This window comes from Eretmochelys imbricata, chromosome 6 (assembly GCF_965152235.1).
Source record: "Eretmochelys imbricata isolate rEreImb1 chromosome 6, rEreImb1.hap1, whole genome shotgun sequence".
NCBI classification, from domain to species: domain Eukaryota; kingdom Metazoa; phylum Chordata; order Testudines; family Cheloniidae; genus Eretmochelys; species Eretmochelys imbricata.
In genome coordinates, this window is record NC_135577.1 from 78,696,517 (window position 1) to 78,715,792 (window position 19,276).

The 19,276-nt window shown below is 39.1% G+C and overlaps 1 protein-coding gene across 3 annotated transcripts in view; it reads left to right on the forward strand.

The window, feature by feature from the left end:
• The window catches only part of DPH6 (diphthamine biosynthesis 6), a 367,209-nt gene that overhangs the window by 294,540 nt on the left and 53,393 nt on the right, over nucleotides 1–19,276 (forward strand). For all 3 annotated transcript variants that reach the window (XM_077818948.1, XM_077818949.1, XM_077818950.1), the window contains one exon: nucleotides 4,968–5,373. In XM_077818948.1, the coding sequence (XP_077675074.1) occupies nucleotides 4,968–5,373 (406 nt within the window). The remainder of the gene's footprint in view (nucleotides 1–4,967; nucleotides 5,374–19,276) is intronic.

Consider the following 19,276-nt stretch of genomic DNA (forward strand, 5'->3'; position numbering starts at 1 on the left):
AGAAAACTCAGGAAAGCATTTGTGTATGAGCATACAGCAGTTCTGTTTTAAACCACCGTTTTATTGTTAATGTGGAAAGGTAGCCAGGTACAGGTTAATTATATGTTTAAAAATCTGGGAGAAACTGCAGTTGTGAACTTTCCTTCATTTGGCAAGAAGCGGTGAGACTTTTTTTATATTAATTGTTTTGATACAAAGGTCAGTTCAATAACCTCGTACCCTGACCATCTTTACAGACTCAGACCCCAGTTCAGCAAGCTCCGTAAACGTGAATAAATTTAAGCACAGTGAATATTCCCATTTATTTGATTTGCTTAAGTATCTTGGTGAATCAGGGCCCCCATACAATTACCTACCTGTTGTTTCCCAATCCAGTATAACCCACTCACATTTTAAAGATTAATATAACTAGATTGTAAGTAACTTTTAAAAATTGCCAATTTTAACTTAAATAATCCTGGTTCCTTATATACAGTATTCCCTGGCACTTCCTGATGCTATAAGAAATACCTTGTATGCTGCAGATTCTAAAGAAACGGTATTCAGTTATTTAAGGCAGCTTAGAAGTAACAACTTTGGCTCACTTTTTCAAACAAATAGAACATTTCTGTTCTTCAGAAATGACAGTGCCTTTTTGAAAATAAGTTGGGAGAGGTCACTGTTTAAAGAGCCAATAAAAGACAATGGAATATAAGAAAGATCTTTAGTTCCCAGCAGCTCCATCGCTTGTGCTTTGTTAAGTTAAAGGTTGGGGTGCTGCAAAATGCAAGTTTATGAGTAGGGCCCAACCAAATTCACAGCGATGAATAATTTGTCACAGACCATGAAATAAATCCTGTAGGGAAGTGGGAGGGGCAGGGCATTAAAGATCTTTCTTATATTCCATTGTCTGTTATTAGATCTTTAAACAGTGACCTCTCCCAACTTATTTTCAAAAAAGCACTGTCATTTCTGAAGAACAGAGATGTTCTATTTGTTTGAAAAAGTGAGTCTTAAATAACTGAATACCCTGAATACCCAGCTGCTAGTCCCTGGGCTGGGGAGAGATGGGACTTACTCTTCCCTGCACAGCTGCTCTCAGGGGGAGATCAGACCCACCTCTGGGTATCTCCCACTGCTGCATGAATCTCTGGCTGGGCAGCAGCTGCAGAGCTTCCTGCAGCCAGAGAAGGCTTCCCGAGGTAAAGGTGGGTTCAGTCTTCCCCGAGCTGCTGGGAGTGCCCCAGCCGCAGAGCTTTCTGTAGCTGGAGGAGGTACCCGGAGAAGGGTCTGATCTCCTGCCAAGAGCAGCTGTGCAGGGTTAGGACAAGTCCTGTCCCTAGCCTGGATGGGACTAGCAGCTAGGAGCCCCCAGCTGGGGTGCTCCCAACAGCATGGGGAAAATCAGACCCACCTCTACCTCTGGGAACTCCCTGAAGCTCCCCAGCTCTGAAGGCAGCACAGAAGAGACTGTGGCAGTCCTGTAGCCCTCCTATAACAGCTTTGCAATGCCACCCCATCCCAAACCACTTTTTATGTTAGGACCTTCACAGTTACAACACTATGAAATTTCAGATGTAAACATCTGAAAATGCGAAATTGACTAAATATCAAATCCTATGGCCATGAAATTGATCAGAATGGATTGTGAATTTGGTAGGGCCCTATTTATGAGACTGGGTGCACAGTGCATGTCTTTCACTCAGAATGATTATCATTTGTTGCGTTTGAAAATGTACTTTATCTTGGCCTTTCCTATATTTCCTTTCATATTCTAAATGGCAGCTGAAGGCAAGCAGAAATACTAAGTAATTGATTTAACAACCTAAGACAGTACAAGAAAGTAGAAAAGTTTGTCTCAATGCTTGACTTGACCTGAGAGAGCTTCTTTAGACTTATTTTCTAAACAGTACCTCAGCACCTTGGGCCAACAGAGTGGCCTTTAAGCCTGAATGAGCATGACTTTTTTTTTTTCAGTGCAAAGCTCCAGTATTTCATCTTTTCAAACTGTTTTACAGCACTCAGAGCAGAATTATATTGACAAGGTTAGAATTCATCTCCTGGAGGAGAATACTGTGCTACTGTTAAGTGCTAATATAACATTTATGTGTTGGTACCTTAATAACAGCCCCAGCTTACCTAATGAAAGTACTGAAAGCAAACAGTACTCAGTGAGATTTTATTATGACTGAAGTGACTGCAATTTGAGACAAATTATCCCTATTTTTGGTCTCATATCAAAAACAGAGATGCTAAAGCAATTGCTATATGTTTGGTATGGAATTAGACTCCACTATCGTTAATCTAGAAGTAAGTGCATTTTTCATGTAAACAGCTCATGAGGGTCAAGCAGCAGAGACTTTTCTGTGGAAAAATGGTTGTCAATAACTTTGTGAGTGAATTTTGAAATAAAGTGCCTCTAACCTGTCATTATTCCTTCCTCTCGAAGTCGAGAGTGAGTGGATGAAAATTGAGCATGTGAATTGAAGGCAGGGTGAGTGTTATGGCCTTATCGACTTCAGGTAAAATGACTGTTTTAACTTGTTATTATTTTTCCATTCATAGGTCAGGCAATGTACAGAATTACCGGTATAGACTGCAGTATAAGCAAATTGGTATATAAAAAAGTTATCATAAACACAAAGGAGAAGAAAGTGTAAGCCACTAATATCAAGAGTACTTAATGTCTGATCTCTTAAAAGAAATGAAAAAAAACCGTTGACCAGAAAGAAAATCTGAAACTTGTTTAAATAAAAATTCATATGCTCAGAAGACAGGTAAAAGTAATTTATTATTCCTTCAACACAGTATTCCTTCAGGAAGATATATATAATAAAATAAGATTTACTTTCATAAACAGATTCGTTTTCATTTAACAGGTTTCATGAGTGAAATGTGTTAGGAACACATGCATACATAAAATGGTACTACTCATTTGGGCCCCAATTCAGGAGATCAGTTAGGCACATGTGTGGAGAACTGGGAAATATCTGTATTATTTTTTATAAATCTGTTGTATGTCTTTGTGTGCTTGTTTATAACAGGCTGCTTGCTGTGGAGTTAGGTCAAAAGGGTTTGTTAAAGAAACCAAGCAAGAAAACTAGAACAAAGGCCTAGATAAGGAGCATCTCAACAAATTCTCCAACACAGCAGCTAGGTGCATAGCCCTGAAGAGGTGGCCCCTTGGCCCCACCCTGGTGACATAGATGTTTTGCCAAGGGTGAAAAGAGAGAAATCTAAGGGAACACGAAACTATTTCAGGACCCCGGACCTAGAAAAGGGAGCAAAGTTGAGTGAGTGGCCAGAGATTGCCCAGGGAATGTCATGAAAGCTGACAGGCTAGGAAGGGAATAACCAGAGAGAGCATGTTGTAAGCAGTACATCTGTTTCTCCCAGCCAGAGATAGGGGTTAGCAGGGCTGAGGAGCATTTACAAAAGCTGGCACAGAAAGATTTAGGTGTAAGAGCCATGTATATAGTAGATCTTTTGTTGTTTTTCTCCTTAGCTCTACATACTTTGTACCTTTGGGGAATGAATAAATAATGCTTTGTTTTGAAGATGCTACTTTTGAGTCACTTTAATCAACTCCCTCGTCACAGGTCCCTGGAATGGAAGGGTTTACAGGTGTCAAAAGCAGCTGGGCTTCTCATGTTAATGCAGTTGGGAAACAAGGGAACTGCTGTTGAGTGATTGGGCTGCATGGTTCAGAGTGATTTGCAGGAAGCCAGGTTTGTCACCTAAGAAGTGCACTTCGGAGGGACTAAAAGGGGTCTGAGGCATATTCCACTCTGTAACTGTGACAATATATTTAACTTTAAGCACTTAAGCCCATGCTTAACTTTAAGATTGTTGGAGGCTAAAGTATGCTATTCTGAGTTTCTGTTTGGGTTTTAATATCTTAGAGCCTTATGTTGCTATCCTGAGGGAGCAGTGCTGTGAGAACAAAACGGATAGAAGTGCAGGGCAATACAAGCGGGGCAATCTCTGGATTACTAAGAATTCAGAACAGAATTCTCTGTAAAACCCTTAACTGTTAGATTTAAAAGGGTGCAGCTTCTCAAATTCCTCCCCTCATTCCCAGAGGAAACTTTAGTAAACATGCAGTGATCTGCAGCCCTCTGTTCCCTTCCCATAGTTGTTACCATGGTATAGTAAAATTTAGCTTGTAATTTTTGCGAGGCTTGTAGGGAAAGTAAGAAACTAAATATTATCCCACTTCTTGTTTGCCATTATTAAATACAGCTCACAGGCACAGCAGTTGGCTTGCCAAGTAATGGGCTTTGGTGTAAGAATAACCTCAGACCTGCAGGGCCAGTGCAGGCTGAACTTCGTCACTAGGGAGAGGCTCTCACCCTTTAGAAAGCTATGTTCAAGACATGCTGCTTCTCAGAGCAGCCTATGTCACTGGTAACTGAATTTGTTTCATGGAACATAAGTATTGTGCTCATCTATTTCCATGGCCTCAGCAGCACCATTAACATTTCTTACATTCAAAGAATATTGGAATGGACAAATGTCACATTACATGATCTGTCTGCTGTTCTTTGATTCCTGTCTATTGTATAAGAATGAGCATAAAGTTTGTTAACGTCACTACTACTCCTTTGAATGACAAAGACTTAATAGGAGGCTAAGGTTGGGAAGATGAGCAGGTATTAGCTGTTAAACTCATAATTGCTTAAGATGACTTTCTCAGTAAGAAAAGATTGCAGAACAAACCAAAGCATCCTTGATAACAACACTGAAGTATTCATATAAACACAATGTGAATATACCATAGTATACACACTGTATTTTTTTAATATATTTTTTTTAATTTTTTTTAATAACGAAATATGAGTCATTCCTTTCACTTTAACATTTAACATGTTTACTATTTCTTTGTAGCTTTGCCAGTTTTATAAATTAAATTCTCATGGTGCACGTTCTCTATTTCTCGGGTATTTCCATTCCTTGCTAATGTCCAGGATATTTTGTTTAATTTTTAGGCAGAAGATCCAGAGATGTACAGTGATCTAGCTGCAGTCTGTGGAATGCTAACTGTGGTCGTGGTTCCCCACCTACCCAGAGATGCAGTCATTGAGTGGCATGTCATTGCAGTAGTGGATGATCCATCAGAAAGGAAAACTTCTGTGATGAAGATGTTGTCAGAGGGCTGCCAAATTGTATGTGAAGCTGTGGAGTCCAGTTCTGCATCTAGTGCATCTATCTCAATATGCCTAAACTTGATTTCACCATCTGTTTCGTCAGTCAATTTAGATAGGACTCTTCATGATATGGTTGCTGTGTTTAGACAAGCTGTCGAGAAACTTTCAGAAGATTGCACTGCAATTCCCTTGTGTTTCAGAACTTTCTACAGGAAGGATAGTTTTGATGCTGAAACACTACAAGCAGGTAAGACTATTGTTGGGAGGAAGGGGAATATTTGTTTACCTATATCTAAAGTTTAGCTGGAAAAGCACCTGTGACGAGTAGGCATGATTAGGATATGAATGTTCCTTTTCTGATCACCAGCCATATTACCACTTAGCAAAAAAAAATTAGCCTGGCAAGAAATCTGGCAGCCCAAAGAGATGACAAAAACAAAAATGAGTCAGACTCTGGAAGAATGAATCTTCTGCCTCAAAGTCTTTGAACAGTTTACGTACCGAGCGTTTGTATTGCTGATCATGTACAGCATAGCTGGTAATTTCCAGATGCTAGAAGGCAAAAATTATTTAGAGCAGAAACAAGATTAAAATATAAAAACAATGAAAAAGTGTCAGTTTCTCAAAGGTAGAGAATAGTGGTGAGTGCATGGGTGTCTTTAAATGTGGGCTAAGTGTTTTGTCAATCAGTGGCTTTAAAATAGACCCGTCTGAAGGGATGAATGACAGTTGAGCAAACAAATTTAGTATATTGTTTGAATCTTTAATGTTTGTTGCAGAATTAGAACTCTCTAGAATTTCGATCCCCTTGCAAAGTAAAGAGAGCTCAAACCAGTAACAATATTATAATTATAATTTATCTCCTGTGTCATGATGTCTAGGGTCTGTGCTATATTCAGTTAGAGAAAACAATAAGGACGTGCAACTGCACAGAAACCTTTTTAATTTGACAGGCCTACAAAATGTTTAAAGACCTAATCCTGCTCTTATTGAAATCAACAAGAGCTTAGCCGATGACTTCAATAGAAGTACAATAGAACCTCAAAGATATGAACACCAGAGTTACAGACTGACTGGTCACTTGGACACCATGTGGAACTGGAAGTAACCAGACAGCAGCAGAGACAAAAAAAAGCAAATACTGTACTGTGCCTGTACTTAAAGGTAGGCACATCTGGGCTGCCTGTCCCTGTCCCCATCCCCACCCCCATGCATGAGGCAGCCACTTACAGCAAGATGCTACTGCTGCAGACCAAGACAGAGAGCCAGCAGAGCAGGAGTCTGCGCTGCTTTCACCCCTCCCTCGCCGCCCACCCCCGCCTCCATCGGGAGGGGGATGGGCTGCTTTTACCCCACACACCCCTGGCCTGGAGAAGACAGGATGTTCCCCCCACCCCAGGAACACACACACACACAGCTAAGAAGGGAGGGCAGGGGGGGATAAGCTTGCAAACTCATGCTGGCAGTGAGTAGGAAGTTCTGCTCCTGCTTAGACCTGACCTGGAGCATCAACTGCTGGATCTGGAGTCCGAACTGTGCTTTGTTCAGAGTTACTGACAACGTTCATTCCCAAGGTGTCTGTAACTCTGAGGTTCTACTGTAGGATCAGGACTTTAGTCTATATTCATCTCTTGTGCACATGGACACACACACACACAAAAAGATATTTGTAAAACCACAAATGATCCATATTAATTAGCTGACATAAAAGCTAGCCCTCAAAGATCCTACTTTTTTTTGTTTTTTACTTAACCTGCAGCAGTTTTTGAAGGAAATTCAACTTGACATTGTTTAATAGATTTAAAATGCAAGAATAGAAAGCGATAAAAAATGTGGCATGGAATAAGCATGCTTAATCCAAGAAGCAAGAAATGAACATATAGCCTGACAGAATGTTGTTGTTCTACTATGCCTTGTTTGAGAGCTAAGAAGAAGCCTGATTAAAACATGTTCCTAGCATGTGATTTACATTATCCTTTCGCCTGCTTCCTCCCTGATGTTTCACAGGGCATATAATAATGACTTTGGAATAACGTACATTTGCCTTATTTAAGTCTAGAATTGAGCAAAATGTATAAATAGGTGGGATGGAGGGAAATCTGACTGTTTGGTATTTTATGTTATACTAATGGCATGGGTATAGAATGAGTCATCATGGTTTTTATTTATTCATTCATCCTTGGTTCCTTTTAAATCTCTGTAAGGCCCTAATGACCGTTGTCATTATCATCATTCGTAAGAAATGAATTCTTGTGAAAACGTAGTAGGCATTACATTTATAGCCAGCACTAAATTACCAGTAAAGAATTTAAAAGGAAACTTCACCCATGTTGCTTTAACACTTTTGTTCAAAAAGTTTATATGGAGAGAAGACGCACTGTACAATGTATCTGAAAATAAAGTTTCCAGTTAAAGTGACTACTGATGAGGCTACTCTTCCTGTTAGCTACCACTCTGACAGTGTACTGTAGACCCCAGATATGAGAATTTTTAAATCCGTTTCCTTTCTGCTGTAAGGAAGGATCAAAATCAGAAAAAAACATCTTTTAATACAGCATTAAGGCACAACAAGAGGCATGGTTAAGTGGGTGCATTGTGAGGAATAAGACCTCCGGTGGAGTTGCTTCAACCTCTCAAGGGATGCAGTATACTAATGGACCACTAAAATGCCCCCCGGAGTCTCTTCATGCTATTATTATATAGCTCATGAAATATAAATTAATATAAATTTTATATATTCCGACTGTCAGTTTTGAACAATATTTACAGTTTTTTTACCTGTATAATTCTGCATATCGAAAGGGTGAAACATGTAGGAAGAAAGAGTATGAAACCCTTTTCTTTCTGACTGTTTTCAAACCTTTTTTATTGTTTTCCCAACCTTTTTATTAATAGACTCCAGAATATTTTTTAGATTCTATAATTCATTGACAATTTAAAGTATTAGTTTTTGAGATTGTGTTGTTAAATTAATTGTCAAATTAGTTAAAGTCGTGTTGTTGATAGACATACACTAATAAATAGGTTTTTACATAGATGTTCTTAGCTTGACTGGTTGTTAGGTTCTAGGAACTTTCCACTTATACTTTATTACGGTCATACTTTGCTTTGGTGTCACTAGAGTAACAGTAGTGTGCTTTACAGGAAACACTTTTATTCTGTAGTCCAAAGAGGAGTTCAACTTTTGCCTTTTATGCTGCTACATTTGGTGAAACTTAACTATAGGCTTTTTATAATTAGTAAAGCTAGCTTTTGTTGCTGACTCTGTGTTGTTGACTTTTTAATTTAAATGCTAGTCCACCACTTGAGATTAAAACACATAAGAGATTCAACCAGTGCGTTGCTAACTTACTATAGAAACACATTGCCTTTTACCTTTTTTGACTAAAAAATAGAACCTTCTTCTTTAAGTAAGTATGTGTCAGTGTGCATCCCATTGTAAGTGTGCATGAGCCTCAGTGCTCACAAGACTGGAAATTTTCGAATAGTCGTGTCTATTGGGTTCACACATTCACCTTGTGCCTCTTCATGCCCCCATGTGAGGGTATAAAGGGCAGAGCAGCATGATGTTTCCTTGCAATTCGAAGACTGTGGCAGCGAGATGGAACCTGGTGAGTATCCAGCACATTAGTTCTTAGCTTTGGCTAAACCGTCTGATTTTCTCCAGAACTCCTTTCATTACCTTTATGTTCAACCTCAGTCATCCAATTGACCCATTTTAACTGAGTATCAATGACTACACCCCCCATGTTGATGCCCCCTCCTCCTTAATGCGGCAGACTTGAAACCTGCAGGTTTAAAGCCCTGTCCATCCTGCAATGGACTAATCCCCTTCAAAGGGGGATTAGTTTGGGGGAATCACACATACCTAGCAGATGCTCAGCATGCCTGTCATTTTCTTTTAGAATGCGTAAGTTGAGAGAGACAGGGCTGAAACTCCATCTTCTAGAACAATCTGTGAAGATCTCATCAGAGCCTGAGGAAACAATTCCAGGATCCTGTTAGTAGACAAGCCATCATCATCCAGCACCCCATTCAGTAAATACACTACATCTGAGACCAGTGCAGAAAAGATGGCGCTGAGAAAAGAACTGGCACCGTCACTGGCATCTACACCATCGGTGTCAAAACAGACATCTCTGACATCAAAGGGTGCACTGACAGATGTTACTTCAAGCATCGAGGCAGAGACTTCAGACAGAGCTCAGTAGCCTCCCATAAGGAGAGACAACACAAAGCCTTGGAGAGAAATCCACCAGCCCCACAAAGCATCAAGGGCTGTGGAGAAGGAACCACCGATGGTGCTCAAAACCCTGTTAGCACCAACCCTGGCTGTGGGACTGCCTCCCACAGCATTGAGACCAACCATGGAAGACAAGCTTAGGAGAGAATAGGAACATCACTTGTGCTAAAGTGACTGCCGGTACCGGTACAGGCTCCAGTATCGACAGAACCATTCACATTAGTGCTACCCCTAAAAGAGGTCTACTGCTCTTCACCATCAGTGGGCTATAAGTTCTCCCCATTGTCAAGCACAAAACTTCTCCTTTCAGAGAGGTTTGCCAGATTCCCCTACTGGTATAAGCCACCACCAGCATGTAAAGACAGGCACTGAACTGGGTATTAAATTATCTGATGAGTTCACTTGGCAGCAGCATTGGCATGTCACACACCAGTACCATTGTGCTTCATCTTCTCACAGCCAACATTATCAAAATTCCCCAGAGTCTTCCTTCATACTTGCCTTCTGGTTCAGGATCCAGCTCCCTCATGGGAATTCAGTTTTGTCCTCCCTGGAGCCTCTCTTTGAATGACTGTCACCATGTCTATGCACCTCCTTACCATCACAAACTGTCCTTTCTAGTCACCATCACTTCAGCTCTAAGAGTCAGTGAACTCCAGGCTCTCATGGCTGGAGTGCCTTACACAGCTTTTCATATGAACAACATGGTGCCTGAGACTGCACCCCAGTTCAGCCCTAAGGAGTTTTCAGAGTTTCACCTAAATCAATCCATTACCTTGCCAGTCTTCTTCCTGAAGTTGCGTTTGATGCCAGGAAGGAAGAAACTGCACACCCTGGATGTATGCAAAGCTTTACTGTGTTGCCTTAATGAGCTATTTCAGCTGTCTCCCTGACGCTTTGTGGCCATTTCTGGCCTGTCAAAGGGCCAAACCATCTTGTCCCAGAAAATGTCCAGGTGGACCCTGGAGTGCATTTCCACTGTTATCAGCTGGCTGGCAAACCTCTCTCTTCAAACGTTAAGGCACACTGCACCAGAGCACAGGCTGCATCTGTCATCTGTTTCAGAAATATTCTGATCTCTGAGATTTGGAAGGTTGCAACATGGACTGACACAGTTGTGAAACACTATGCCATTGACAGGTGCTGGGGCAGACACCAAGTTTCGGAGAGCAGTTCTTCATTCCGTGTTTGACTGATTCAGCTGATGATCCTCACTCCCACAATCCTGAGAGTATATTACTTGCCATTTACCTACATTGGGATCCACATTGACACACGCTTGAAAAACAATGAACTGCTGTTCTTCAAGGTGTTGTATTCAGTGTGGATCCCATGACCCACCTGCCATCCCTGCTTTTCAGAGTCCTTATTTACCACAGGCTTCAAACTGAAAGGGAACTGAGAGAGAGTTGTGGTGGGTCCTCTTTTTATGACCTCATATGGGAGGTCATATTCTAACTAAATTCTAACATACTCTATTCTAACTAAACATTGCTGTGTTTCTAGATATTGATGGGCTTCCATTGATCACTTTTGGGATAAGAGGGAACACTCCACAGGAGACAAATGTAATAACCATACTCTATTGTTCCATTCCTGAGGTTAATTCAGTAGCTGGCATCAGCAGACTTTTTGGTGAGCTCAGAAGCCCAATGCATTGTCCATTCTACAAGGAGATCAGTGTGGACATGAAGGGAAAGAAAGATGCTTTACTTAAGTAGAACTTGAAGACCTTGAGGCAAGGAAAGGAACACCACCAAAGATCTGCTCAAATGAGCTGCTGATTAGAAGAGTGCTTTTTGGCGCAACGAATTTCAATGTTCATTTGAACCAGTCCACGCAAATTAGAGCAGCCTGTTTGCAGCTGACAAAGTAAGATGGGAACTGAGAATATGTGCACTCTGTGTTGTAACAGATTACTGAAAAGTATTATTGCCAGTGTTATTGATGTCAGAAGCAGCTAAAGGTTTGTGATGCAAATTTGAGAAAGATAGCATTCTGTCAGCCTAAGACCAAATGTAAAGTTTTATTAAACAAAGTCTACTGCTGATGGTGAACTTCTCAGAGTCAATCCCTCATAACATATGAGAGCATTATAGGCACCGTGCTGAGACCACAGGACGTGTTAGAAGTAGGAGGATTAGATTAAGCTGACATATATACTTAGTAAGATGCTGTTAAGCCTTTAAAAGTCTTTAACATAAATTTGACCATTTCTTTCTTATGCTCATTTACATAAACATTAATATAAACATGTCAGGATGATTTGCCATACCATCCAGTAGACTAGCTTATACCTCAGTATAGGAGTGATGAATGACCATAATTCACACCATTAGCATTTCACAAACCTTGTTCACGCACACTACGCAAAAATACTTTTGAATCTTTAATAGGGAGGGCCTAAGTTCTTGCATTTGCTAAAACATCATGTTATATGATGCTGATTTTTTAATAATATAGAAAAAAACAGGGACACAGTAAGGCAAAAGAGGATATAAATCAAAATGTAGTTTGGTAACAATATAATAATAAATATGTGTTCAATTTTAAAGTATGATTCTACTCTGAAAAATAACTCTTTGGAATAAAAGGATTTGTGGACTTCCGTGTTTACTAAACCTCAGTGATTCCCATATCAAACTTGCAGTATGCAAGAAAAAGATGTTTCCAACAGCCAATTCTGCTATTTCACCCTGGAATCTGAAAGCCCAGCTGTAGTCTTCGTGACTTGTGCATCATTTCCAGTGACAAAAATTCTGCAAGATGTATTCTGTCATCGGTTATACATGTGTACTGCCATTTTCTTCAATAAGGTTTGAGACCCATATCCCAGAACATAAATTGTACCTGCAGGTGGAACTTAGTTAACAGTTTTGTTGATGATTTTGGGTGAGTCATAATACAATACAGGACACTCTCCTATAACTGTTGGTCTTGCAGTGCTGACAGCAGTAAAGATTAATCCAACCTTTTTTTTTTATCTTAAGTAAGTTGGTCACTGAATACATGCAGGAGCAGATCTGTTAAGTAACAAGATGTCATTATTGCCTACTCACTTTTCAAAGTAGTACTACACTTTAACCTGAGACTATATGTAATTTTGTCTACACTTTTCATAATGGTGTATGTGTGCCCTCATAACATATATTGTCCTTTGGGAATAGTACAGAAGGAATAAGGGAGCAAGGTTGATCACCAGAAATCCACTCTGGCAGCAGTTTGCTTTTTTTCTATTTGTATCTCGTATGTATTTGACTGGGCATTGTGTGTTAGAAGAGAATTAAGAAAAACAACCATGTCGTTATTGGGATATTGAAGTCATAACAAGTACTGTGACCTGACAGCTAGTACTTTGGCAAGTCATCTATTCTGAAGCACTTTACAAGAGATCAAAATAATCCCAACCCCACTTTTTCGCCCAGGTTTTTGAAGACATACTCATGGAAAATTCAGTTTGGATACTGCCTACTGGAGCTAGCAAATAATGTGTTACGTTGCCATGTTCATTTCTAACCTGACATGATAATGATCTACAAGAAATAAATACAATGTATTGCTTCTAAACTGGTGGTTTTCCATCAGATTAGGTGCAGAGCATTGAGGTTATTCAGATGCTATAGCGTCTGAGCAAATTTTCCATACGACAGCTAAGAGGACACAATAAGTTTCCAATATTTGATGGATGATGCATTCTTTAGGGAATCATAGTGGATAAAACTAAGAGTTATGAGAGGAAGTTGAGCAAAGTTACAAGGAAAAATTTTCTTTAGGGCATGTCTAGACAGGGACGCTTTGTGAATTAAGCTAAAGCATCCTAAGACCACTTTACTTCTGAGTGAGTCATTGAGTGTTAAATAATGCATGTTAAATTTACATCTTCAGTTAATTCAGCTTAACTTTCCTGAGTATCCCCATTTAGACATGCCCTCTGAGAAATAGTTTCTGGAAGGAACTGGGGGAATCTCCACCACTTATAGCCCCAGCCTACAAACACAAACATGCTTTACTTTTCTCAAAACATCTAGAAAGAGGAAAAATAAATACATAATTTTGAACATCTTAGATATAAAAACTTGATCAAGAAAATATTGTGCAATTTTTGTCCATACAGGACCTGTATTACACACACCAGATTAAGGGGAAATAAGAGTGTAACACTTATAGTGGCAGAGAAAACAGGTAATTTTTGGGGGGAGATTTAAGTATTGTCACTTTACTAGATATTCTGAAAATCTTTGATATCTGAAAGGGAAGGTGAAAACTTGTCAGAGTATAAAAATAAACACATCATCGCCTTTAGATATAAAAGAAATACTCAATATGTGGACATTTATATGTTGCTGAAAATATTGAAGGTTACATGCTTTCTATGTATTAAAAAATTATCTTAGTTTAAGACTCCCATGAGCATCTGTTTTGTTCTTTTTTGTTGATATTTGTATAGGGCCTGTAGATGCTGCTGGAAATTAAGATAGGTATCCTATTATGTTAGGTTCCATACAAAACAAATATTTATATTAAAAATGTGCTCCCTGCCATGAAGAGTTTATAGCTAATACACAAGACAGGCAAAAGCTGAGGGGAAAAAATACAGCATACAAGCAGGATAAACACAGTGATGCTTAACAAATGGCATGTTGCTTCCACATTTTTTTAAAGTTTATTTTTCTATATTTCTCCTTGTAATTTTTTTAAATATGTGGAGCTAGGATGGTCTGAAGGAGAAAGGGGACATTATAGAGAAGATGAGAAGAGGAAAATAAGAGGATGATAGGAGCACAGAGAGTCAAGAGAGTGAGGCTGCCCGGTCAGGGACTGTTAGGTAAAGGGACAAGAAAAGGTCAGAACAAACCTAATACTGAGTCTAAACTGAAAAATGACAGGTTTCAGAGTAACAGCCATGTTAGTCTGTTTCCGCAAAAAGAACACACAAGTACTCCTGTTCTTTAAACTGAAAAAGTCAGTCTGAGGAAATCAATCTCCAGAGATTATGTACTCTGTGTCTGCTCCAGCTGCTTCTGCTAAGATGGTCTCTCTTCGCTATTAGGCTGACTCCATATTGGGAGCTCCTGCTTTTACTTTCCATAAGTCTATTATGTCTTAACTGCAGAGTTAACTTGGGTTCTTATTCAAGTGTTTCCCCTAACCTCCCTCCACACACAAACCTCTGATATGAGTTTAGTGGTGCTTTCCACTGAAGCTAGCTGGCTCATGTGGGACTATAAAGTAAAGCTGGGATGCTGCTTTCAGTCAGGCTGGTAACCAGCTAACTTTGCAGAATTACAAGCATGAGGAGTATGTCTTCTAAAACAGGGGTTCTCAAACTATGGGTTGTGACCCCTCAGCGGGTCACAAGGTTATTACATTGGGGCCATGAGCTGTCAGCCTCCACCCCCAAATCGTGCTTTGCCGCCAGCATTTATAACAGTGTTAAATATAAAAAATACTGCTGTCGATTAATCGCAATTAATCACACTGTTAAACAATAGAATACCAATTGAAATGTATTAAATATTTTGGATGATTTTCTGCATTTTAAAATATATTGATTTCTGTTACAACACAGAATACAAAGTGTACAGTGCTCACTTTGTATTATAAGTTTTATTACAAATATTTGCACTGTAAAATGATATACAAAAGAAATAGTATTTTTCAGTTGACCTCATACAAGTACTATAGTGCAATCTCTTATTGTGAAAGTGCAACTTAAAAATGTAGATTTTTTTTTTGTTACATAGCTGGATTCAAAAACAAAATAATGTAAAACTTTAAAGCCTAAAAATCCATTCAGTCCTACTTCTTGTTCAGCCAATCACTAAGACAAATAAGTTTGTTTACATTTATGGGAGATAATGCTGCCTGCTTCTTATGTATAATGTCACCTGAAAGTGAGAATAGGCGTTCACATGGCACTTTTGTAGCTGGCGTTGCAAACTTCGTCCCTCTCAGATTTCGGAAGGCACTTCAGATTCTTAAACCTTGGGTCAAGTGCTATACCTATTTTTAGAAATCTCACATTGGTATATATTTGCGTTTTGTCAAATCTGCTGTGAAAGTTCTTAAAATGAACATGTGCTGAGTTATCATCTGAGACTGCTATAACGTGCAATATATGGCAAAATGTGGGTAAAACAGAACAGGAGACATACAATTCTCCCCCAAGGAGTTCAGTCACAAATTTAATTGACGCATTATTTTTTTAATGAGCATCATCAGCATGGATGCATGTCCTCTGGAATGGTGGTTGAAGTATGAAGTACTTAGCACATCTGGCATGTAAATATCTTGTGACGCCAGCTACAACAGTGCCATAAGAATGCCTGTTCTCACTTTCAGGTGACATTGTAAACAAGAAGTGGGCAGCATTATCTCCTGCAAATTGTAACCACACTTGTTTGTCTAGCAATTGGCTGAAGTAGGACTGAGTGGACTTGTAGGCTCTAAAGTTTTACATTGTTTTATTTTTGAATGCAGTTATTTTTTGTATATAATTCTACATTTGTAAGTTCAACTTTCATGATAAAGAGATTTCACTACAGTACTTGTATTAGGTGAATTGAAAAATACTATTTCTTTTGGGTTTTTTACAGTGCAAATATTTGTAAAAAAATAAACATAGGGTAAGCACTGTACACTTCGTATTCTATGTTGCAATTGAAATCAATATATTTGAAAATGTAGAAAATACCCAAAAATATTTAAATAAATGGTATTCTATTATTAACGGTGTGATTAATCGTGATTAATTTTTTAATCGCTTGACAGCCCTAATACAAAGTGTTTTTAATTTATAAGGGGGCAGGGGAGGTCACACTCAGAAGCTTACTGTGTGAAAGGGGTCACCAATAAAAAAGTTTGAGAACCACTGTTCTAAAAGCTAATGTGACAATAATGTTGTTCGATGTTCAAAACAAAGTACATGGGATGCTACTCTGCCAAGAATCTAAGTAACATATATGTGTATTATTTGTTCATTCACAACTAATCCTCCGTACCAAAACAGAAAACACACATGCAAATACACAGAGGGTTGTTGGCCCACCCACAGATAGAATCATAGAATATCAGGGTCGGAAGGGACCTCAGGAGGTCATCTAGTCCAACCCCCTGCTCAAAGCAGGACCAGTCCCCAATTAAATCATCCCAGCCAGGGCTTTGTCCAGATAGCATATTCAAATAGGTAACATAGGGAAAAAAATAAAAGGAAGGAAGCTTTAGAAGTGACTCAAGGGGTGCAACAGCTCTAGTGACAGCTACAAGAAGTGCATGGAGGACAAACTAGGTGCTTTAACTCTCCCCAAGCATCCTCCAGTATGATGGGCAGGGGCAAAAGATCCAGCAGCACTAGAAGCAGCAGTGACTGGGAAGATAAAGAGGGACATTTATCCCCCACCAGTCTTCTCCAACATGGTCAAAAGGGCCCAGATGCTCAGTAGATGCAGTGACAGTAGCCAGGAGTGATTCTTTTATACTCTACCCATTCCCCTGGTCTCAGGCCTCAGCACAGGCAATTAAAGCCAAAAAAACCATTTCCTTGATTAGCATTGAGATCTTAATCAGTTTCAGTCAGAAGAGGAGCCATTAAGGGTTACTAGAAGAAGGGAGAGTGGGGTTTGAAAATATTGTTTGCTCCTACATAGCACCTCCATCAGACTCTGTTAAAGTGCTTTACAAATATTAATGAATTAAACCTTACAGCATCCCTGTCAGATAGAAAAATATGTTTTAAAAAGGTGAAAGTAGCTAAATTTGGTCTTGGGCCACAGAAAGTGGCTTAGGAATCTAGTTATTACTGCCCAAAAAGTGTCCAATCAAGAAACTTCAGATATTAAATTAACTGGTTGTTAATGCTGGCAGTTGAAATTTTTTACACCTGTTTTTAAGGTCATACTACCAAAAGTCATTTTGTAACATATTTTTAGCAAAGCTTATCACATCGAGTTATGGGAGAAAGGATTGTTCAAATTCATTTTTGTTTGCTACCCTGAATTTTGTAAAATTCTTTTAAAATTAGTGTTACCAGTTGGCTGAATTCTTGTATGAACATATTTTTGCCTATGAAGCAGTTGTTTAAATGTATTAGTTCTTTCTTTAGAGCATAGGCCCTCTGTTCTGTCATATTGCAAGTTTTATGTTCCAACTGTGCAGCTGCCAGAAAGAGAGATCTCCAACTGCCTTATGCTGCTCAGGGCCAAAGCCAGACTTCAGAGCCAGAAGCTGTGGTGAGAACATCTAGTTGTGAAGAGTAGACCAGCATGTGTCACTTGAAGGTGATGATATTGCAAAGTCTCGTACCACAAAAGTATTGGCCTAAACTTTAGATGGAAATAAAATCTTTAATAGGCTTGCCCAGTGATTAGTTTCAGACAACACCTTTTATTCTTGATCCAGCATATTGACAAGTTATTGATGAAGACATTTTGAAACTACTGTGTAACTCTCCATGTTGTTTTTAAGATCTCTGTTAATGAAATCAGAGATACGTGTATAATCTACTTCATTCCTCCATAGTGTTTTCACAGCTGTGTGTCAGGTTTTGTAGTCTGTTTCCAAGCAATTCACAGAATTCACTTTTGTGAATAAAGTGTACTTTTTAGTTCCCCAGTTCATTTAGACTATTATCTTTATGTAATTGGATCCATGTCAGTAAGGCACCTGCAGATATACACAATTTTCATAGAAATATAGATTATAGCAATTGATTATAATGTTGAATTTCTAGGTTTGCTACGGTAGGAAACTGGTTTTGGAACAGCGTTAGGATGTTTTCTCCTCAGGCAATTGAATGCTATATTTTTCAAGGAGGCCAGTCGTTTTCTGTGGTGACCTTGGCAATGCTTGATGCTATTTGACCTTATATCTCAGCAGTAATGTGGACCCCTTAGAAGTAACTGGCTAGTGAGTGAAAAGCTTCAGTGAGGGTGCTCAAAATGATGGAATAAAAATCTTCTTCTGTATACAATAGATTGTAAGAAAATTAGTTTTATATTAGCCAGAAAAGAATCTGGGTAAGTCAGTGTCCTTTAGAAAAATAGTAACTTTGGTGCATGAAAGTTACACAGATACATATATATATATATCAGTGCATGCATTAACTGCAGGTGGCTTTGTATCATGCCAAAATGTGGGCTGAGAAGCTTTCTTTCAGTGTGGTATTAACACAGCACCAGTATAGAAACATCATAAAATAATGACTTCAGGCAGGAAAAATTAGCAAAATTGTGTGGCATATAGGTCTCCACTATAGGATAGTCTCCATCCATCTAGAAATCACAGTGCCTCTTGCCTAACATGCTCAGTGCCCTTGTGAATTACTTACTGGGTGGGGCAAAACATTCATTAAATCCTTCCCTGAGACTAGTTCACCATGATCCTGCCATGGCTGAGCCTATGCATTTTTGAGCCTTTGCATATTGGAAAAAAAATTACTTTTTGCACATGTCCATAGTTCACATGTGTCACTTGCACCAAATCCTTCTCTGTATTCTCTTTTATTGGTAAGAGCAGTCATCCCAGTGGTAGGAATAAGCTACAGCACTGAGTACAAGTAACAAGCTGTCTTACTGGCTCTCAGAATGCACATTGTTACACTGAGGCATGCTTATGAGGCAAAATAAATGGAAGAGTAAAAGTAAACTGTTGATGTTGCAAAATAGGCTAGAGCTCAGGATTACACTGCTAACTGGTACCAACACAAATAATAAATTTGATACTTTACAATGGGGACTGTTATAATGGGAGAGTGGATCACATGTACCTGGATAGGTGAGGAAGAATGAAAAAAATCTTCAGTGCACTTGCACCTCTCTAATGTGACAACATAAGCACATGATCTTAATGGGTCATCCAGTAACGTTGCCTGGCTACTAGTGGTAGTCTGTCATCATTCACAATTAGAGTC